Raw genomic sequence first — 16,638 nt, 5'->3', positions numbered from 1 at the left:
ATTAGGACACTCCAAAAATATTTCAATTTTAGACAGAAATTGGTAAGTTATTCATACAAGAAGATGTAACTTCAGCGATGACCAAAACGTTTAATGATCTAATCATATCCTTTTTCACTGAGAAAACTTCTTAACATTTATATGTCAGGGAACAGACCCTAGAATTGACCTATCTGTTATTCGAAAGCTAAAATAAACACACATAATAAAAGAGGAAAAAAGAAGTAATTGTTGATAGCATTGAGTAATACTGCACTGGAAGGCAGCGCTCTAGAGGCCAGAAAGAAGGAAATTTGTTCATAGGACCATTTGAAAACTGCCAAAATGATGCCGTTACCTCAGTTTTACAATGAAACGCAAAACCATCAAGTTGCTCAGTCCAAAAAAAACACTTTGATTTTTCAATCTGTATAGTCGCAAACAACTACAGCTCTGTTCTTGGAAGATATCCAAGTCACAGCATAAAATTGCTTCCACCAGCCTCTTTTATGCAGATATGAGGAATGACTAGGAAAACTGTGTCAGTTTCCACAATTTGTTGTGTTTAAACAGAGCTCTGTAATCTTCTTGCATCAGATTGAAGTGACATAGTACAAACAGTTATAATCATCACACTTGGTTTTAAAATACTTCTCTCATACCTCCAGATCCTCCAGCTCTTGATTAAGCCTGACACCTACTGTTAAGTGAGGTGACTTCTCCTACATAATTAACTTTAAACAACAATTCTGTTTGAGACTAAAAACATGCTGTTCTAGGTATTTGTAGGTTCCAAAGTCTGTAATACATATACCTTTTCTTCCTTGTTCCCACTGATTTCTTTCCTACTGATTCATGAAAACTAAATTTATGACATAGGATGCCTATCACTTGATTAGAAACTCATACACATGTATGTTGCTAAAGAACATAAAAACAGAGGTCAGACCTCATCTCCTTCAGCAGTCCGCTTTCCTTTGTGCACAACACCAGTTTCAAGGTCTTCAAAATCTCCATACAGTTCTTCTGCAACAATAAGCACCCAAGATATCTGACAGTTAACCTTTCTTTTATATTGCAGTTAACCATTCTGTTGTATTGTTCCACACAATTTCTCGTATTTTCAGTACTGTGTATTTCTTAGTACTGCTTTGTAGATTAGTTTCAGCCCAAATATTTTTTCTTCCCATCTTTGTAAGTCTGTTCTGCCCTCTCTATAATAGTTTCAGCTGAAAATTCTCAGCTGAACTCCAGTGGCTCCTCCTTTTTCCTTTCAATACCCTTATGATTTCAAAAACGTAAAGTTTAGATCATTCCAAAGGACGACACAACACATTAGTTAGCACTCTGATGACACAAGACACCAGCAGATCAATCGAGCTCCAATCTTTAATTTAAAAAAGTAAAATTAATAAAAAAATTAAATATAGCAGACAATTAAGTTAAAAAAAAACATGCTTACAGAAGCCTGTCAAACCACATCCATTTTGCACTGCATATGATAGTCATGTTATTAAAATTTTCTAAATATTTTCTAATTAAAAAAACAAACAAAAACAACACCTCCAAAACATATGAAGATAGATCTCACTTTTCTGCCAAATGTGAATGATCAGTTTGCCTTCCCATTAAAAAAGAATTTCTGCTTATTTCCACCGAGACTTTGCACAAGAATAAACCATATGTAAAGGATGAATAGCTAAACTCGGGTACCTAACTCAAAGTTGGCACAGCCAAGTGTTGACTAAGGACTCCATTTCCTCATTTAAATTATATATCCTGTTTTTCAGAGAGTAAATTTTCAGAATGCGCTACTTGCCTACTGTTTGTACAGAGACTTACAGCAATGTTTAATTATATTATCTGTATAATACTTTACGTAATAGTTTGAAAAAAATTGCAAGTATCACTAATGCAAAACATTCTACAGACAGAACTACAAAGTCATACTTTTCTTAATAATGCTGTATACATTAATCATTTTTAGACGTCTTACACATACCATCTTCCTCCAACAACTTTGCTGCATCTTTATCATCTTCCCACTTTCCAGTAACAAAGCAGTCTCGAATACTGCTCATAACCTGCAAAATAAGTGTCACTGCTTGGTAGTTACAGCTTGTCATCAACAGAAACATTCTCCAGTATGTTCCCCGCTCCTCCATCAAAGATACCACCTCAGAGATAATCTGATATTCTCACACACAGCTCCACATCAAGACATCATTACCAAAACTACACAACGCCTCAGCAAAAGCAGGAATGTGAAGCAAACTCAACTCTTTCCCAAAGGTCTTTACACTAACAAGGTCTCTGCCCTACATCATATTTTCACTCATGATTCCCCTGCTTTTTACTTTTCAGTAAACAAATAGCAAACTATGATCCACCAATTACTTAAGAGAGCCACGCATTACATTGACTTATTCTAACTTTCCATTCCTGTAAGAACAGACCTTGGAATCTGTTAGCTAGTAAATACTTCTAACAGCAGCGAGTAGAAGATATGACACTCTGGCCGTAGCTCCCCTAGGTCTGTTTAAATGACAGCTCAGTAGTACTTTATGAGACACAGCCAGGACATAACCAGTACAGGATATGCAGAAGCGATTATCTAATGGTATTACCTCTTCTAAATTCCAGTCTTGCGGCTTTTCTATCAGGAATTTGGAGCAGTCAAGAGCATTAGCCTTCTGTTTGGATGCTTTGTCTGGACGGCTGACATGAAACAAACCTCCAAGTTCATCACCTGCATCCTCCCTCTCATGGTCCTCATCCTCGACAGCTACATGAAACGTACAAGCTGTGATTATTTCCCCCACAGTACATGGATTACATTCATTAACAACCTCTCTTCTGCCTTATGTTTCACAATACCTGCAGTAGTTTGAGGAAAAATAAGATGCAAACTAAAAATAGTTTTAAATATATGACTCAAGAAAAAGGTACACTGATCCAGTGTAAGAGTTAAATTAATACCCTCACAAGGACAAAATAAGGTGAGCAGCAACCAGGGAGATACTATACACTGTAATCACAGTGAACTTCAGCTGTACAGTTGTTCCATATGGAAACATGTAATTCCTTTCACAAATTCCACACAGTTCAAATTTCTTTGAACAACCTGAAATCTGGTTCTATTTGCGTAACAGGAATCATCTGAAAAAACATTGCCCAATAAGTAAACACAGCATGTTCATTCATTATCGTAAGTAGAAACAATACCAAAATAATCTGTGAATAGAAATGACATTAAGCTAGTCTGTAAATCAAGAATACCGGACTTGAAAATCTGTCAGCAAATCTTCCCACTCCTGCACTGTCGAAGGTTTACAAAAGCCAAATTCTCATTGTGTTCTACAGAGGTTCTGCATGATGAGGTTTGTACACTCAGAAAACCACTGGAAAAGTTCTGAATTAAACAGGACAAATTACATAAATAGTAATTTTCTCTTCCTTTTAAGCCAGCTAGCTTTTTTTTTTTCTCTTGACAAACACCCTTATGACAGACATAATATTAAGTCACATCTAAGAGAATATTCCACTCAGTCACTGGAACAGAAATTCCTGAAAACAGCCAACAATCGACATCCCTTTATGAAACACATCAATTACCACAATGGATTTGCATAATACTTACCAGATAATTATATAAATGAACAAACTTTAAATGTTTGGGAGGGAAACAGTTGTACCAGAAAACATCAGTAACAATCAAGTAGTCTGGAAAACGAGCTAAAAATGCTTTTTATTGGAAAAGTAAAAACTGTCTTTATTACAAATATTAGTGAAAATGAGTATCAGCAATTAAAAAAAGTCAGTTAACTCTCCTCAAGCCTCCCACCAAAAGACAGTGCTCAAAGATTCAGACTTGCAAACTTAGTAACAGCTAAAAAGCTACCACACATTAAGACAGTACAAGTTTCCAAACAGATTTATACCTGTTCCGTATACGAGTTTACGAAGATTGGGGGTTGAACTTTGCTGTCTTAGAAAGGTCTGAGCTGCCTTCTGTGTAAGGTCCTCTTTCCACTTAAGTGCACCTGAAAAGGGAAAAAAATTGCATTCTACTTCGAAAAAAAGAACAAGAGTTAGGAGCTACACAAATAATTTAAATAAGGACATGACCACAGCAGGCCTAAGAAGTGTAGACACAACCCACGGTTTCTTTTTTTCATATTCCACATATACACAGAAACATAAATTGTGGCTAACAAATTACATCACTGATTTTTTTTCTGATGAGTCCTACTTTAGGACAAAATTTTAAGGTATTATTAGTAATATTAACAGATTTTATTATTTTCATGATGATACATGTCTTCTTCACAGACCTGCAGAATGGTTGAGGTTGGAAGGGACTTCTGGAGGTCATCTTGTCCAGCCCCACTGCTCAAGCAGGGTCAGCTAGAGCAGGTTGCCCAGCACCATGTCCAGATGGCTTTTGATTATCTCCAAGGATAGAGATCCCACAACTTTTCTGGGCAACCTGTTCCAGTGCTCAGTGAGTAAATACATTTTAGTAATGTTTCCCCAAGAATGTTTTATTCTTTCTAAATGCAATAGAGCATCATAATTTGTTTTACACACGTAGCCATAAAGATTAGAGAGAAATGCATGCAGAATCAATTAAGTTTATAAAATGAATCACCTACATTTTAGAGGAAAGAAACCCAAGACCTGCCTACTACATTGCAAATCAAAGGCTTAAGAGCAGATAATCCCAGGCTTCCTAACTTGAAGTTTGCCACTTAACGACTATATATATTTTTTTTTTTTTTGAAGGGGCAACATTATGTAATATTTACTAATTGTAATATCCTTTAACAATGTAACTTGAAGTTTGCCACTTAACGACTATATATATATATTTTGAAGGGGCAACATTATATAATATTTACTAATTGTAATATCCTTTAACAATGAACCCAATTAAAAATGGACAGTAAAATTTTTTAACATTTATAGTCTACCTGTTGTGTCAGCAGAAAAATCTATTTTTTCTTCATACTCCTCTTCCTCTCTCAGTAGATTCTCCACATCATCATCCTCAGCTTCCACAGCTTTAAGTTTAGTCTGGCTAATACTATCAGCTTTCTTTGCTTGAGTGTGCCAAAATCCCTTCCTATTTGACTGTTCAACCTCTAATTCATCATGTGATCCTTCTTCATCATCGCCCTCATCAAGGGAAGAGTCTTCAACCTCAGATTCTGATGCCTCTTCTGCTGTGCAGTTTCCCGAATCTGTAGTGACCACTGCTTTTCTTTTCAGACTGTGATCTGAGATTTGTGATCTCATTTCTGTATCTTCACTACTTATTTCACGATGCTTAGATTGAGCTGGTCTTTTGCTTGCAGCCTCAAATTCACTATCTGAGCTTTCATTTTCATCAGTCCTTTGCTCCTCCTCCTCCTCATCTTCCTCCATCTCATTCTCTTCAGGAGCAGTTTTTCCTTCTTCTTCAGAACTCATCTCAAGATCATCATCACTGTCTGCAAATGCTGGCAGTTCATTCACAGCTTCTTCTTTAGCCACCTCTGTTTTCAGACGTTTGGCTCTCCGAAGAGCCATCTCTTCCCCTAATAGCTCTCTGTCACTTTCTTCCTCAGCATCATCTTCATCATCGCCATCACTTCCATCCTCAGACATTGCTTCTTCTTGGTCATCTTCCTCATCACTTACTGCATCATCATCTTCCTTCTCTTCTTCTTCAAATAATGCCTTCCGACGTACTCTTCCAGTCTTCGAATCAATCTCTCTCTCTTCTTTTGGCATCACAAACCTGAAGTACAAGGAAATTTTAATGAAACAATGAAGCTTCGTGTTAATATCTTAATTTTTTTTATTTTTTTTTTTTTTTTAAAACAGAGCAAGGTTATGGAGAATATTAAAAAGACAATGGAGTTCTTGAAGTACAGAACGCCTCTTAATTCAAGAATACGCCCTATGTTATAGCCATAACAATTCCAAGACATTTCTTCATTTTCCATGGAATTAAAATAGGTTATGCAATGAATTTTACTGAAGATTATGACTGCCATTCTACAAAACTCTGAAGAAAAACAGAAATATGTTACTTAGGGCTATATCAGCAAGGAATTCCTGGAAGGCAGGACCATACTGGTTGCAAAACTTTTCCAGTACCAGTTATTCCTACCTCAAAATACACGTGACATACAAGTAGTATCAGAAGAGGAAGAACTGGACAATAAGCCATTCTACTAACTATGCTCTATTGAGAATTTTTCCTAAATCAGAGCCTGAAATTAGAGATTCATTCATGCTCAAACACTGCTCAGCATTCAAAACTTACTCTTCTCCTACATCTTCTGAACCTAAGGGTCTGGAGTCCATGAAGAGAGAGACCTTGCTTGACGCCATCTTAACATCAATGGCTGAATGTGTGGAGATGAGGCTCTGAACTAGTTCGTGATTTGGTCTCACTTCCTCCTGGAAAGCCAAAATTTTTTTACTTTTCAATTAAAATGAATAAACAAATGTCTAATGAACAGCTAACAGTCATTAATCTGCCTAAAACAGTAGAAATATGCATATGCAAGAAAAAATTCCAAAGCATTTTAAATAAACATTTTCTCAGAATAGCAAGGTCTCCCTTCCCCTCTTCACATTTCAAGAATGCATACAATATTAACCCAAGAAAAATTAAAGAGGGCCTCCTTCACAGTATGCAACCACTACAGTAAGTATCGGGAAGCACACATTACCATAGACCCAAATGTATTTAACATTTAGCACATTACAGGGGAAAACAGCTCAATTCAATCTATTTGTATGCAAATGTTTTCCACCTCTTCCTTTGACAAGTCAAATCCTGTAAGTGTTCTCCCACAATCATCCTGCCCTGCAAAATAAGAGTGATAATATCCAGTACCAGGAGTTTTTATAAATCTTAAGTCAACGTTTGGAAATTTATGAAACCAGATTTAGGTACTTATTTTTAACTGACCCTTCAAAAGTTTTGCACAATATTTTACACAGAGATAATAAAAATATCCCTCCTCTGAAATCACTAGAGGAGAAAAAGAAATTACCCACTATGGATGTATAAGGATTGATTATTTTAAGGCAGCTTATTTTTAAACACTTATTTTGACTCTAAGGATAAAAACTACATTGTGCAAGAGAAATCAAATCACCGACAGCATTCCCTTACCTCTTCTTTTTCATGAGCATGGCTTCCACCAAGGTCAATATAAACAGCATCTTTATCATATACAATGCCCCCAACTCCTGAAAGAGGGGCATACACTAGTTTCTCTTTCTCATTTAAAGAACGCTTCTTCTGCTGTTCAGGTAGAGCACAGGGGTCTGGTAGGAAACTCACATCACTCACAGTAAAGTCTCCTACACCTGGGGTGACAGACAAGGGAAGCAATAAGGTTTTCACAAAGTTTTGATTCTGAAATTTGTACAATTCACCATGAAGAGATTAAAAAAAAAAAAAATTCAGCATTCAGTGATTCATCAACAGCGAGCTCTGTATCGAACATCCAATTCTTCTGCCTTACCACTGACCTCAGGGAAGCATACTTAAGTTCATCAGAATACTGCAAAGCTTTGGGTTTGTTTGCTTGGTTTTAAATAAGAAAACTAGCAACTTACTTTTCTGAGTAGGTCTGTAAAGTTATTATTTCTGAATTTAAGCTTTTAAATAATTCACTTAAAATATTACATTTATTCAATGAATATGAGAAATTTTACATAAGCCAAATTTACTTTTCACTATTAGGGCTGATATGTTTTGCACTTCAAGCACCTTTTAAAGCAATATACCTTTGAAAAACTTCAGAGACTGCCAATATTGTGTTTAACACTGCAACAAAATTGCACAATTAAAAGCAAAACTATTTACAAGGATCCATTTTTACAAAAATGTATATTATGAAAAATAATTTCCAAAAGCGTAACATGTATTTAGAAAGGTCAACAATCTATTTTACAACATGCAGTTTAAAGATACAAATCATTCCACAATAAAAACAGCAACAGCTATGTTGTTATTCATAGATCAGTACAACAACAGTTTTAAGAATCTGATAAATTACCTGGCATATGAATTTGACTCTTGTTTTTCAGGTGCGCTCCTCTCAAGTATCCATAAAGTGATATCTTCCTGTCACATTTGGGATTGATTCGAACATCTTCTGGGTTTGTCAACTCTTCCATTCTACCCAATGTTAAAAAAAAGAAGTTAGAATATCCAGCAGTCCTAATAGTAACTTTTGAAAAAAATGTAATTCAAGAAAAGAGAATGGCAGCATCACTGCTGCTACTGCATGCTCTGCAGACTCTAATAATCAAAATAGAATTAATGTAAGAAAAAAAATCCATGGGAAAAAAAGATCTTTCAAAAATATCTTAAAATTGTGTTTTGAAACTTGTATAATCATGTTCAACAATATATTTCCAGAAGACTTATTGGCATTTCGCTAAACACGTACTGCTTGCTTAGCACATTTTAAGTACTGTTTATATGCTTTCCACACACAACCCTCCTCAAATCAATTTTGCCATTAAACAGAAAACAGAATAACCACCCTAAGACAGCTGAAAGATGCATTTCCCTGCAGCCACACAATACCTTCTTTTACCCAATAATGGTGGTGAGCAACACAAAAACTACCACAGGAAAGGAGAGAAGGAAAGATTGGCTGTTTTCAAGCAGATGAGGGGAAAAGTCCTTCCAGAGCTCCTTTCTATACTGCACGAGGCAGACAACACAAACGCACAGGAGGATGGGACATGCGTTCTGGCTACAGATCAGCTTAAAACTGACCCAACAACCCAAATAATAGTAACAGTTATAGCAACCTAAGACAATGTTACTGAAAGACTACAGAATATTTTTTCTCATTTTCCCTCTCTTTGCTTTGTGTATTTTGCAGGACTTTGCACGATGCTTACCTACTTCTCTGACAATTTTTCTAAAGAATTAGAGCTTTGAAAGAGAGTTGTTCTAGGCACCTTGGATTCTTGTGGGAGTTTAGTCATAACTGTAAGCATTCTGACAATAAAATATGAAAGACGAGGTAATTTCTCAGATAGGCACAGCCACCATCAATATTACTTTCATGTTCCAAAGACACTGCGAATCAAATACTACATGTGGAGATGGAGCAGACGGGATGTTCATAGAATAGAATCATAGACTCGTTAAGGTTGGAAAAGATCCTTAAGATCATCGAGTCCAACTGTTAACCTAGCACTGCCAAGTCCACCACTAAGCCATGTCCTCGAGCACCTCATCTACCTGTCTTTTAAATACCTCCAGGGATGGAGACTCAACCACTTCCCTGGGCAGCCTGTTCCAGTGCCTGACTACCCTTTCAGTGAAGAAGTTTTTCCTAATATCCAACCTAAACCTCCCCTGGCACAACTGAGGCTGTTTCCTCTTGTCCTATCGCTTGTTACTTGGGAGAAGAGACCGACCCCCACCTCACTACAACCTCCTTTCAGGTAGTTGTTGAGAGCGATAAGGTCTCCCCTCAGCCTCCTCTTCTCCAGACTAAACAACCCCAGCTCCCTCAGCCACTCCTCACAAGACTTGTGCTCTAGACCCTTCACCAGCTTCCTTGCCCTTCTTTGGACACGCTCCAGCACCTCAGCATCCTTCTTGTAGTGAGGGGCCCAAAACTGAACACAGTACTCGAGGTGCAGCCTCACCAGTGCCGAGTACAGGGGCACGATCACCTCCCTGGTCCTGCTGGCCACACTATTCCTGATACAAGCCAGGATGCCATTGGCCCTCTTGGCCACCTGAGCACGCTGCTGGCTCATGTTCAGGTGGCTGTCAACCAACACCCCCAGGTCCGTTTCCGCCAGGCAGCTCTCCAGCCACTCCTCCCCAAGCCTGTAGCATGGCATGGGGTTGTTGTGACCCAAGTGCAGGACCCAGCACTCAGCCTTGTTGAACCTCATACAGTTGGCCCCAGCCCATCAATCCAGCCTGTCCAGGTCCCTCTGCAGGGCCTTCCTACTCTCCAGCACATCGGCACTTCCACCCAGGGAACTCAGAGGACTAATTCACCAGCTATTGTTAAGTTGCTGGAATGCTGTTTCTTTTCCACAGAAATTCAACGTAATCACCAACAAGCAGGATTATGTTTTTTTCTGTATTTCAAAAGGATTTACAATATACCAAAGGCCTATCTACTTGTTCCGATGCAAGTGAAAACTGAATGGCTGAAGTCATTGGCACAAACCAGAAGAGTATGCTGTCATTTCCCCAAAGCCATCTAGATAACACTAAATACTCATGTGCACATAGAGCTGACCGGCTCTAATATTATCATTTTTTTTAAACAGCAAGGTGCTATCTATGCTGAGATTGAAGAACATAGAGAAAAGCACGCACCTGTCTGCGAGAACATACGGGTGAGACGTTTGCCAAGTAAGAGGTCGGAATTTCATAACTGAGATAAAACGCCCCAAATTGTGAATTTCCTGCTTTTGATATTCTCCATGAACCATCCCAGACAGATAAAACAGCTTAGCACCCTAAACACATTAAAAAGACATAAAAACATTAAACATCAATCTAATACCTACAAAACTAAAAAAAGGTAATGCAATTCTAATTTGCAAATCATAATTGGAAATTGCAGGTTACAATTGGTTCCAAAAGATCAAACTAACTAGTTTACTTCAACATGAAAACTGCCCCCTAAATCTTAGGTGAAAACAATTCACATCCAGAAAAACTCCTACAAAGGTTAATTTGTTTCTCAGACCTACAAGTATAGCACCTGCTTAACATACCTTTTTACTCATATCACATGTTTAGTAGCTAGTCACACTGGGATAGAGAATAATTACACAAGTATTTTAACAAACAGAAGAAAGATTACATAATCTGCTACAACATCAGCATTGTCCATTTACAGTATTATTTAAAAGATGTAAGAACATAATAAATGCTTAAGTATTGCCCCACTTTTAATTTAGCTTCCACAATGCAAAACACATGGAAAAATGAATGTTGAATGTCATACCGGATACACTTCAGTCCAGAATCTGTGCTTTAACTTCTTTTTAGTCTTCTTTAATTGTTTGTTGTTCTTGAATGTATCCAGATGGGTAAGAACTCCCATCATTTTAGGAAAGCCATGTACCTGACAAATGTTCAGGAATTCAAATGTTTCCATCTCAAATCCAAAGCTGGCATCAATGAGCATTAGAACCTGAAAACACAACATCAGCATTTCACTATAACAATACCACAGTGCCCACATGAGCTAATTTCAAAGACCACACCTTTAAAGTCATAAGCTTCTTGGGAACCAAAACCATGCAAAAAGTTTTGTTCTTTATTTTCATACAACCTGAAAATCAACTTTGGCTTTTTAATTAAAGTAGAGATCTTAGCTGCTTTAGAAGTTAGTGGGGCTTAGGAAATCAAATCTCTTCTTCCAGTCAATCAAATCTCCTTTATGTAGATTTGATTTGCTTGTTGCCTCCGAGAAAACTACAGAAGAATAAGGCTGCTCTATGAATGCAATAACGTACAGTATCATACTAAGGTCTGAACAGGTGTTTAGTTGGTGAATTTAAAATATGCAAAATTTACTATCTTCCGATATGGAAAGAATGTCTGAGAAAATTAATGAATTTTTTATATCTGTGTCCTAGATGTACTAATGCCTTTAAGGCCAAGCCTTTTGGTAAAATGAGACAAACTTACTTCACACGTTGCAATTACTGTTACACCTCATTAAATTCAATGACACAGGAAAACAGCACCCAACAGTCACATGAAAATGGAAGCAAAGTTGTATTAGGACCTGAGCAGTTAAGAACTTAAAACACAAGGGAACTGATGACAGAGATCTGCAAGCAATTATGTATTCTCGGCCTCCTAACAGTAAAACCAAACAGATTCTCTGCATCACCACGTGCATGCAGAATCTCAAACATCCATCACATCTACTAACAGAAAAAATTTGTATTTTTTAATACATCTTCCTTCCTCAAGTGGAAAACATGCAAGTAGGACAATATCTGGATTAGTGCACGCATTTATTTAGATAGTTAATATTTAGATAAGGATCCCAAACCCTAATCAGCTATGAATAATATACTCCAAATCCACATGTAAAGTCAAATTCTAAATAGACAAACAGATCGTGCATTGGGTCCCAAGATCAGTTGATGCAACCCACTGAAGCAAAAGTTACAAGTAAATTACAATGGTGACCGCACGCCACTGAAATCAATTGTATTACTACACAGCGATCTTCAAAGATGGAGACATCAGAGTGCATCAAATAAAACCAAATAGTAAACTAATACATATTTTACTTTATACATTCGTTGAAAACGTTTTCACTAAAAACTATTTTCAGATTTGACATGGTTTGACCAAATCCCTTAATGAAAAGTCACTTTATCACCTATGCTTGTTACAAGATCTTCCATTAAAAGTTTACCAGTTGCATTAGCAATGAAGTTCAGTTGCATTTCCCTTCTTCCACATCCTCTCCACCACCACACACACACTTTATTTCTCCCCACCCCCAGGATAAGGAAAGTCCTAGGGGTTGTTCCAGAACATCAGGTTTATTGTCAAGCTTAGTCTTGTTCTCTCTGAAACCAAAGACAGTTTTGCCTTCGATAGCAATGGGCAGAGAAATCAGACATGGGTGCAGTCCAGTCAAAAGTAGTATTTTCAATATAAATTATAGTAGAAATCACGTGCCATTGTTAACTTACCAAATCAGCAACTTTAGCCAGGTCAATCATTGTGTTAATGTCACATCCACATTCAATAATAGTTAGCCTGCGTTTTTTACCTGCAAACAGAATTAAGAATCAAAAACTGAAACAGAGGGAGCAAACTAATTAGTCCACTGTTTTCTTTCCAGGTCACATTCCTGAAGTTCCCAAAGAGTATCTGAGACTCAAATTCTTGTCTCCAAGTTGATCATCCAACATGCACCATTGTAGAAGTGCCTGTTTTCAAATGTTTATAATTCTGCTAAATTTTAACTTTTTTGGTATAAAATTATCAGATAGAGTACATGTTTTTAAAGGAGTTGTTCGGTCTTTTCCAAAAACGATGCTGGGTTTTTTTTTTCTACTTTGGGAAAAAAAAAAAATCCTTGCTTCTTTTATCTTTGGTGCCCCAGCATTAGTACTGTGGATTTTATTTTACCACATATTTTTATTGTTGTGATATTATTAGGAAAAATACAGTCTATTCTAGCCTTTAAAAAAAGAGTAGATTTACAAATCAAAAAATTTTGTAACATGCATCCAAATGAGAAAAAAGTACCCGCTGTTAACTTGGCTTGACTAACTTGAGTTAGCTAACTGAACTTTAGACAACAGGAACAACAACTTTAAACAACTATAGACAACAGGTATCATGTTTTTTTTTCTTCAGGTTATCATTAGCAAAATTCAACCCTTGAGTCCCAGCAGACCAATTAGGAAATCCAATTTAACACATCAATTTTCCTTTCCGTTTTTTCTTTCCAATATTTGTCAATTATTCCTTGAAAAATGGAAATTCATTAGTTAAAGTCTCTGAAGAGTCTACGTGCACCAAACATACAGTTCTCTGCATCCAAGCAAGACCTCCCTTACAAACTGGTTCCTTGAGCTGCTGTGGGTTGTGCTCCCCCTAGAACCTCAATGACCCCCTGGTAATATTCAGGGAAAAGTATGAAGGGAACAGACGAAGACAAGTGGAAAGTGGGACTGAAAACCTTAACAAGAAGGAAAAGGAACTGACCAGGGGGTGAGGTGGAGAAACATAACCGGAAATGGCTTGGCAAATTAATTCTTGGCTTAAGAAAGAAAGGGACACAAAGACAGGATTACAGGACAGGGAACCTGAAAGCATGGGAAATGTGTGTAGAGTTTAGGATGAAGCCAGAGAAAAACAGTTCAAGAAGTAAAACAGAACCCAGTGGAAAAGGAAAACCTGGGAAAAGTTAGGGCAATGGAAGAAACTAGAAAAAAAGCCAGAAAGGATAAAAAACCAACCAACCAAACAAAACCCAAATAGAATTGGGATCCCAGCAGGGTGGAAAACAAGTTTAAAGGGACAAGTCCCCTAAAACCCTAAATCTCACTATTCTTTTACTGTTAATAAGTATGCCTGATAACACATCCAAATGATTTCTTAAAAATGACCAAAAATTATGAGAACATGAACGCATCCTAGCTCCAAAAGCAAGCCAAATACGAAGTGCAAAATAAGCATTTCCATTTCTCATATCTTTGCTCTCACCTGAAACAATTGTAACAGGACCCCGGATTTCAACCAGCTTTTGCCTTGTGAAGTTCTTAATAAGACACTTTATTAAGGTGCTCTTCCCAACCTTGGGAGGTCCGACTACAACCACCACCACAGGAGGCGGCTCCAAAGGAGTACGGTCAACCACAGGAATGTGATGTTTTTTAGTCTTCAAATCCTGAGTTCTGAGAAGAAATTTGTAACGAATAAATACAAGAACTTAAAAAACAACAACATTTATTCTTTGAAAGTCTTCAGTATTTGCAAAAGCTTGGACACAAAGATTCATCAAGAGCCCAGATACTAATATGTATGTGGAACTCCCACCAAGTTTAAGAGGCTATACATATTTTTTTCCATTAACACAGCTGTACCATGTAACACAGATGCAGAAAGCATCACACTGCTGACACGCGCATGAACTAAAACACAACGTGGTGAATGATGAAAGCTATGTGAGCACACCAGTGAAAATTACACTATGCATATTTCTACATAAAGTAACAAGGAAACTCCAGCCAACACCTATCCATCCAGCCGACCTTGCATGCTCTATAACCAATTCCCATTTCTTACCTATGGAAAGTTCTGGCCATCCGCACAGCAGACTGGACCGTAAAGGCTTTGGGGTTTCTCTTCCGTGCATTCTCCTCATCTCCTATTCCCAGGTCATTGAGATAACGTTTCCTTTTCTTCTCTGCCTTTGGCCCACTATGCTTTGCACGATGCTTTTTCTTCTCTTTTTCCTCCATCTTACTTTTTCAGCAATAGTTTACAATCAATATGACATAGATTGCTTCTGTGTGATACTGTGCACGCCTCACATAGGAAGAAAATGCAGTTAGCACATATAGCATACGTATACAGCAAACCTGTGAAAGAACAGCAGCACCGTGATAAACATTACTTAACCACCTGAAAGAACAGCTAGTTTATATGCTGCCTGGCCGCACATGAAAGGCGCCGCAGCCCACCCAGCGCCAAGCAGCACTCCTGGCTGACCCCCGGCCGTGCGCACTGGCCGGGGCCGCCACGGCCGCAGGGCTCGGCCTAGGCCGCGCTCCGTGCCCGGCGGGCCGCGGGTCTCCGGGCGGGCCGCGGGTCTCCGGGCGGGCCGGCCGCCTGCTCCCGGCGGTGCGGGCCGGCGCAGGGGGAGGGCCGCTGCTTTCCTCCAGAGAAAACCGATTTCCAACGCCACCCGAGGCAGGGGGCTGCCGGGCACGCCGCGGGCCGGCCCCAGGCCCCCCGAGGCGGCGGCGGAGGGCCATCCCGCGGGGCTGCTCCCCGCCGCCGCCGCGGCCACCACCTACCTGCCCCGCCGCGCCGCGCCGCACGCTCCGCGTGGGCCCGCACCGCCCGGCCCGCAATGGCGGCCCCCCGGAAACAGCGGCTGCGTCTGGAGTTCCGGGAGAAGCGGCTGCGGCGGAGCCCTATTGCCGGCACACACGGCGGCAGCCCGACGGGGCGCGGGCCCCTCTGCGCCCTGAGCGGGGCCGGGCGCGGCGCGGCGGGCCGGCACCCGTTCGTGGATAACTGCCTTCCCGCCAGCGCTGCGAAGGCTGGCGGTGGCTGTCCGGCCGTGCGTTCCCCACAGCACCCGGGGCCGAGGAGGCGTGCGGCCCCCCCGACGGCTGACGGCGGCTCGGCGGCCGCTCGGGGGTTCCCGCCTGCTGCCGCGCCGCGTTCGGGGCTGTCCCCCTACGCGCTGGCTGCCGCGGCCCCAGAAATCAACGTGGAAAAGATCTCCTTTGAAAAAATAAATCCTTACCAAGGGCAGTGGGGGGGCAAACAAGTCAGAGGGTAAAAACCTACAAAGGGCTTTCCAGTGCTACGAATGGGGACGAAAGGTACTTAGGTGGGGGCTTTTTTGAGATATCGAGCCCACCGCCCCATAAGGACATGACTGGGCATGCAGGAGTCCAGGTATGCGAGGTGAGAAGTGAGTAGTTGTTTATCTCCCGCCTGTGCCTACGCCTCAAGGCGAGTCCTCCTGAAGTTATTTATAGGTACAGGCCAGGCTTGATTAAATGGAGAGCCCTCTTCTCCGGGGTAATTTGCCTTATGCCAAGAAACAGCGAGGAGCAGGGCTGCTAAAGAGGTGTGCAGGTCATGAACTGCTGTCTCTGCGATGCTGGCCAGATCCTGCCAGATCCCGCCCGGGCGGGCGGCTTCCAGCGAGGAGTGGCGGCCGCAGGGGCCGTGGCTGTCGCTCTGGTCCTGCTGCTGGAGGAGCTGGCTGAGAAGACAGGAACGATTCTATGACCCTATGAATGCTCTTTGCAGGCTCCCACAACATGAGGAACTCAAGACGCCGAGCAGTGGGGCAGGCCTAGGCTTATTATAAACCACATTGGTGAATTCGGGTCCTCATTATCTCTCTTTGACAAGTTACGTGGAAG

General features: G+C 40.0%; 1 protein-coding gene across 1 annotated transcript in view; it reads right to left on the bottom strand.

Annotated features, from left to right (window-relative positions):
* The window catches only part of BMS1 (BMS1 ribosome biogenesis factor), a 23,977-nt gene extending 8,687 nt beyond the window's left edge, over positions 1-15,290 (bottom strand). Inside the window, exons 1-13 of the mRNA XM_082308761.1 lie at positions 14,816-15,290; positions 14,234-14,424; positions 12,709-12,788; positions 10,992-11,180; positions 10,355-10,497; positions 8,046-8,167; positions 7,154-7,350; positions 6,293-6,429; positions 4,953-5,761; positions 3,921-4,022; positions 2,607-2,764; positions 1,982-2,063; positions 929-1,005 (exon numbers count right to left, since the gene is read on the bottom strand). Coding sequence (XP_082164887.1) covers positions 929-1,005; positions 1,982-2,063; positions 2,607-2,764; positions 3,921-4,022; positions 4,953-5,761; positions 6,293-6,429; positions 7,154-7,350; positions 8,046-8,167; positions 10,355-10,497; positions 10,992-11,180; positions 12,709-12,788; positions 14,234-14,424; positions 14,816-14,991 — 2,463 coding nt within the window. The 5' untranslated portion in view covers positions 14,992-15,290. The remainder of the gene's footprint in view (positions 1-928; positions 1,006-1,981; positions 2,064-2,606; positions 2,765-3,920; positions 4,023-4,952; positions 5,762-6,292; positions 6,430-7,153; positions 7,351-8,045; positions 8,168-10,354; positions 10,498-10,991; positions 11,181-12,708; positions 12,789-14,233; positions 14,425-14,815) is intronic.
* Positions 15,291-16,638: the final 1,348 nt, after the last annotated feature.

Source organism: Platalea leucorodia, assembly GCF_965183815.1.
Source record: "Platalea leucorodia genome assembly, chromosome: 4".
In the NCBI taxonomy this organism is placed as follows: Eukaryota; Metazoa; Chordata; class Aves; order Pelecaniformes; family Threskiornithidae; genus Platalea; species Platalea leucorodia.
Note: the sequence above shows the minus strand (reverse complement) of the source record. Positions and strands in the feature narration are given on the sequence as shown.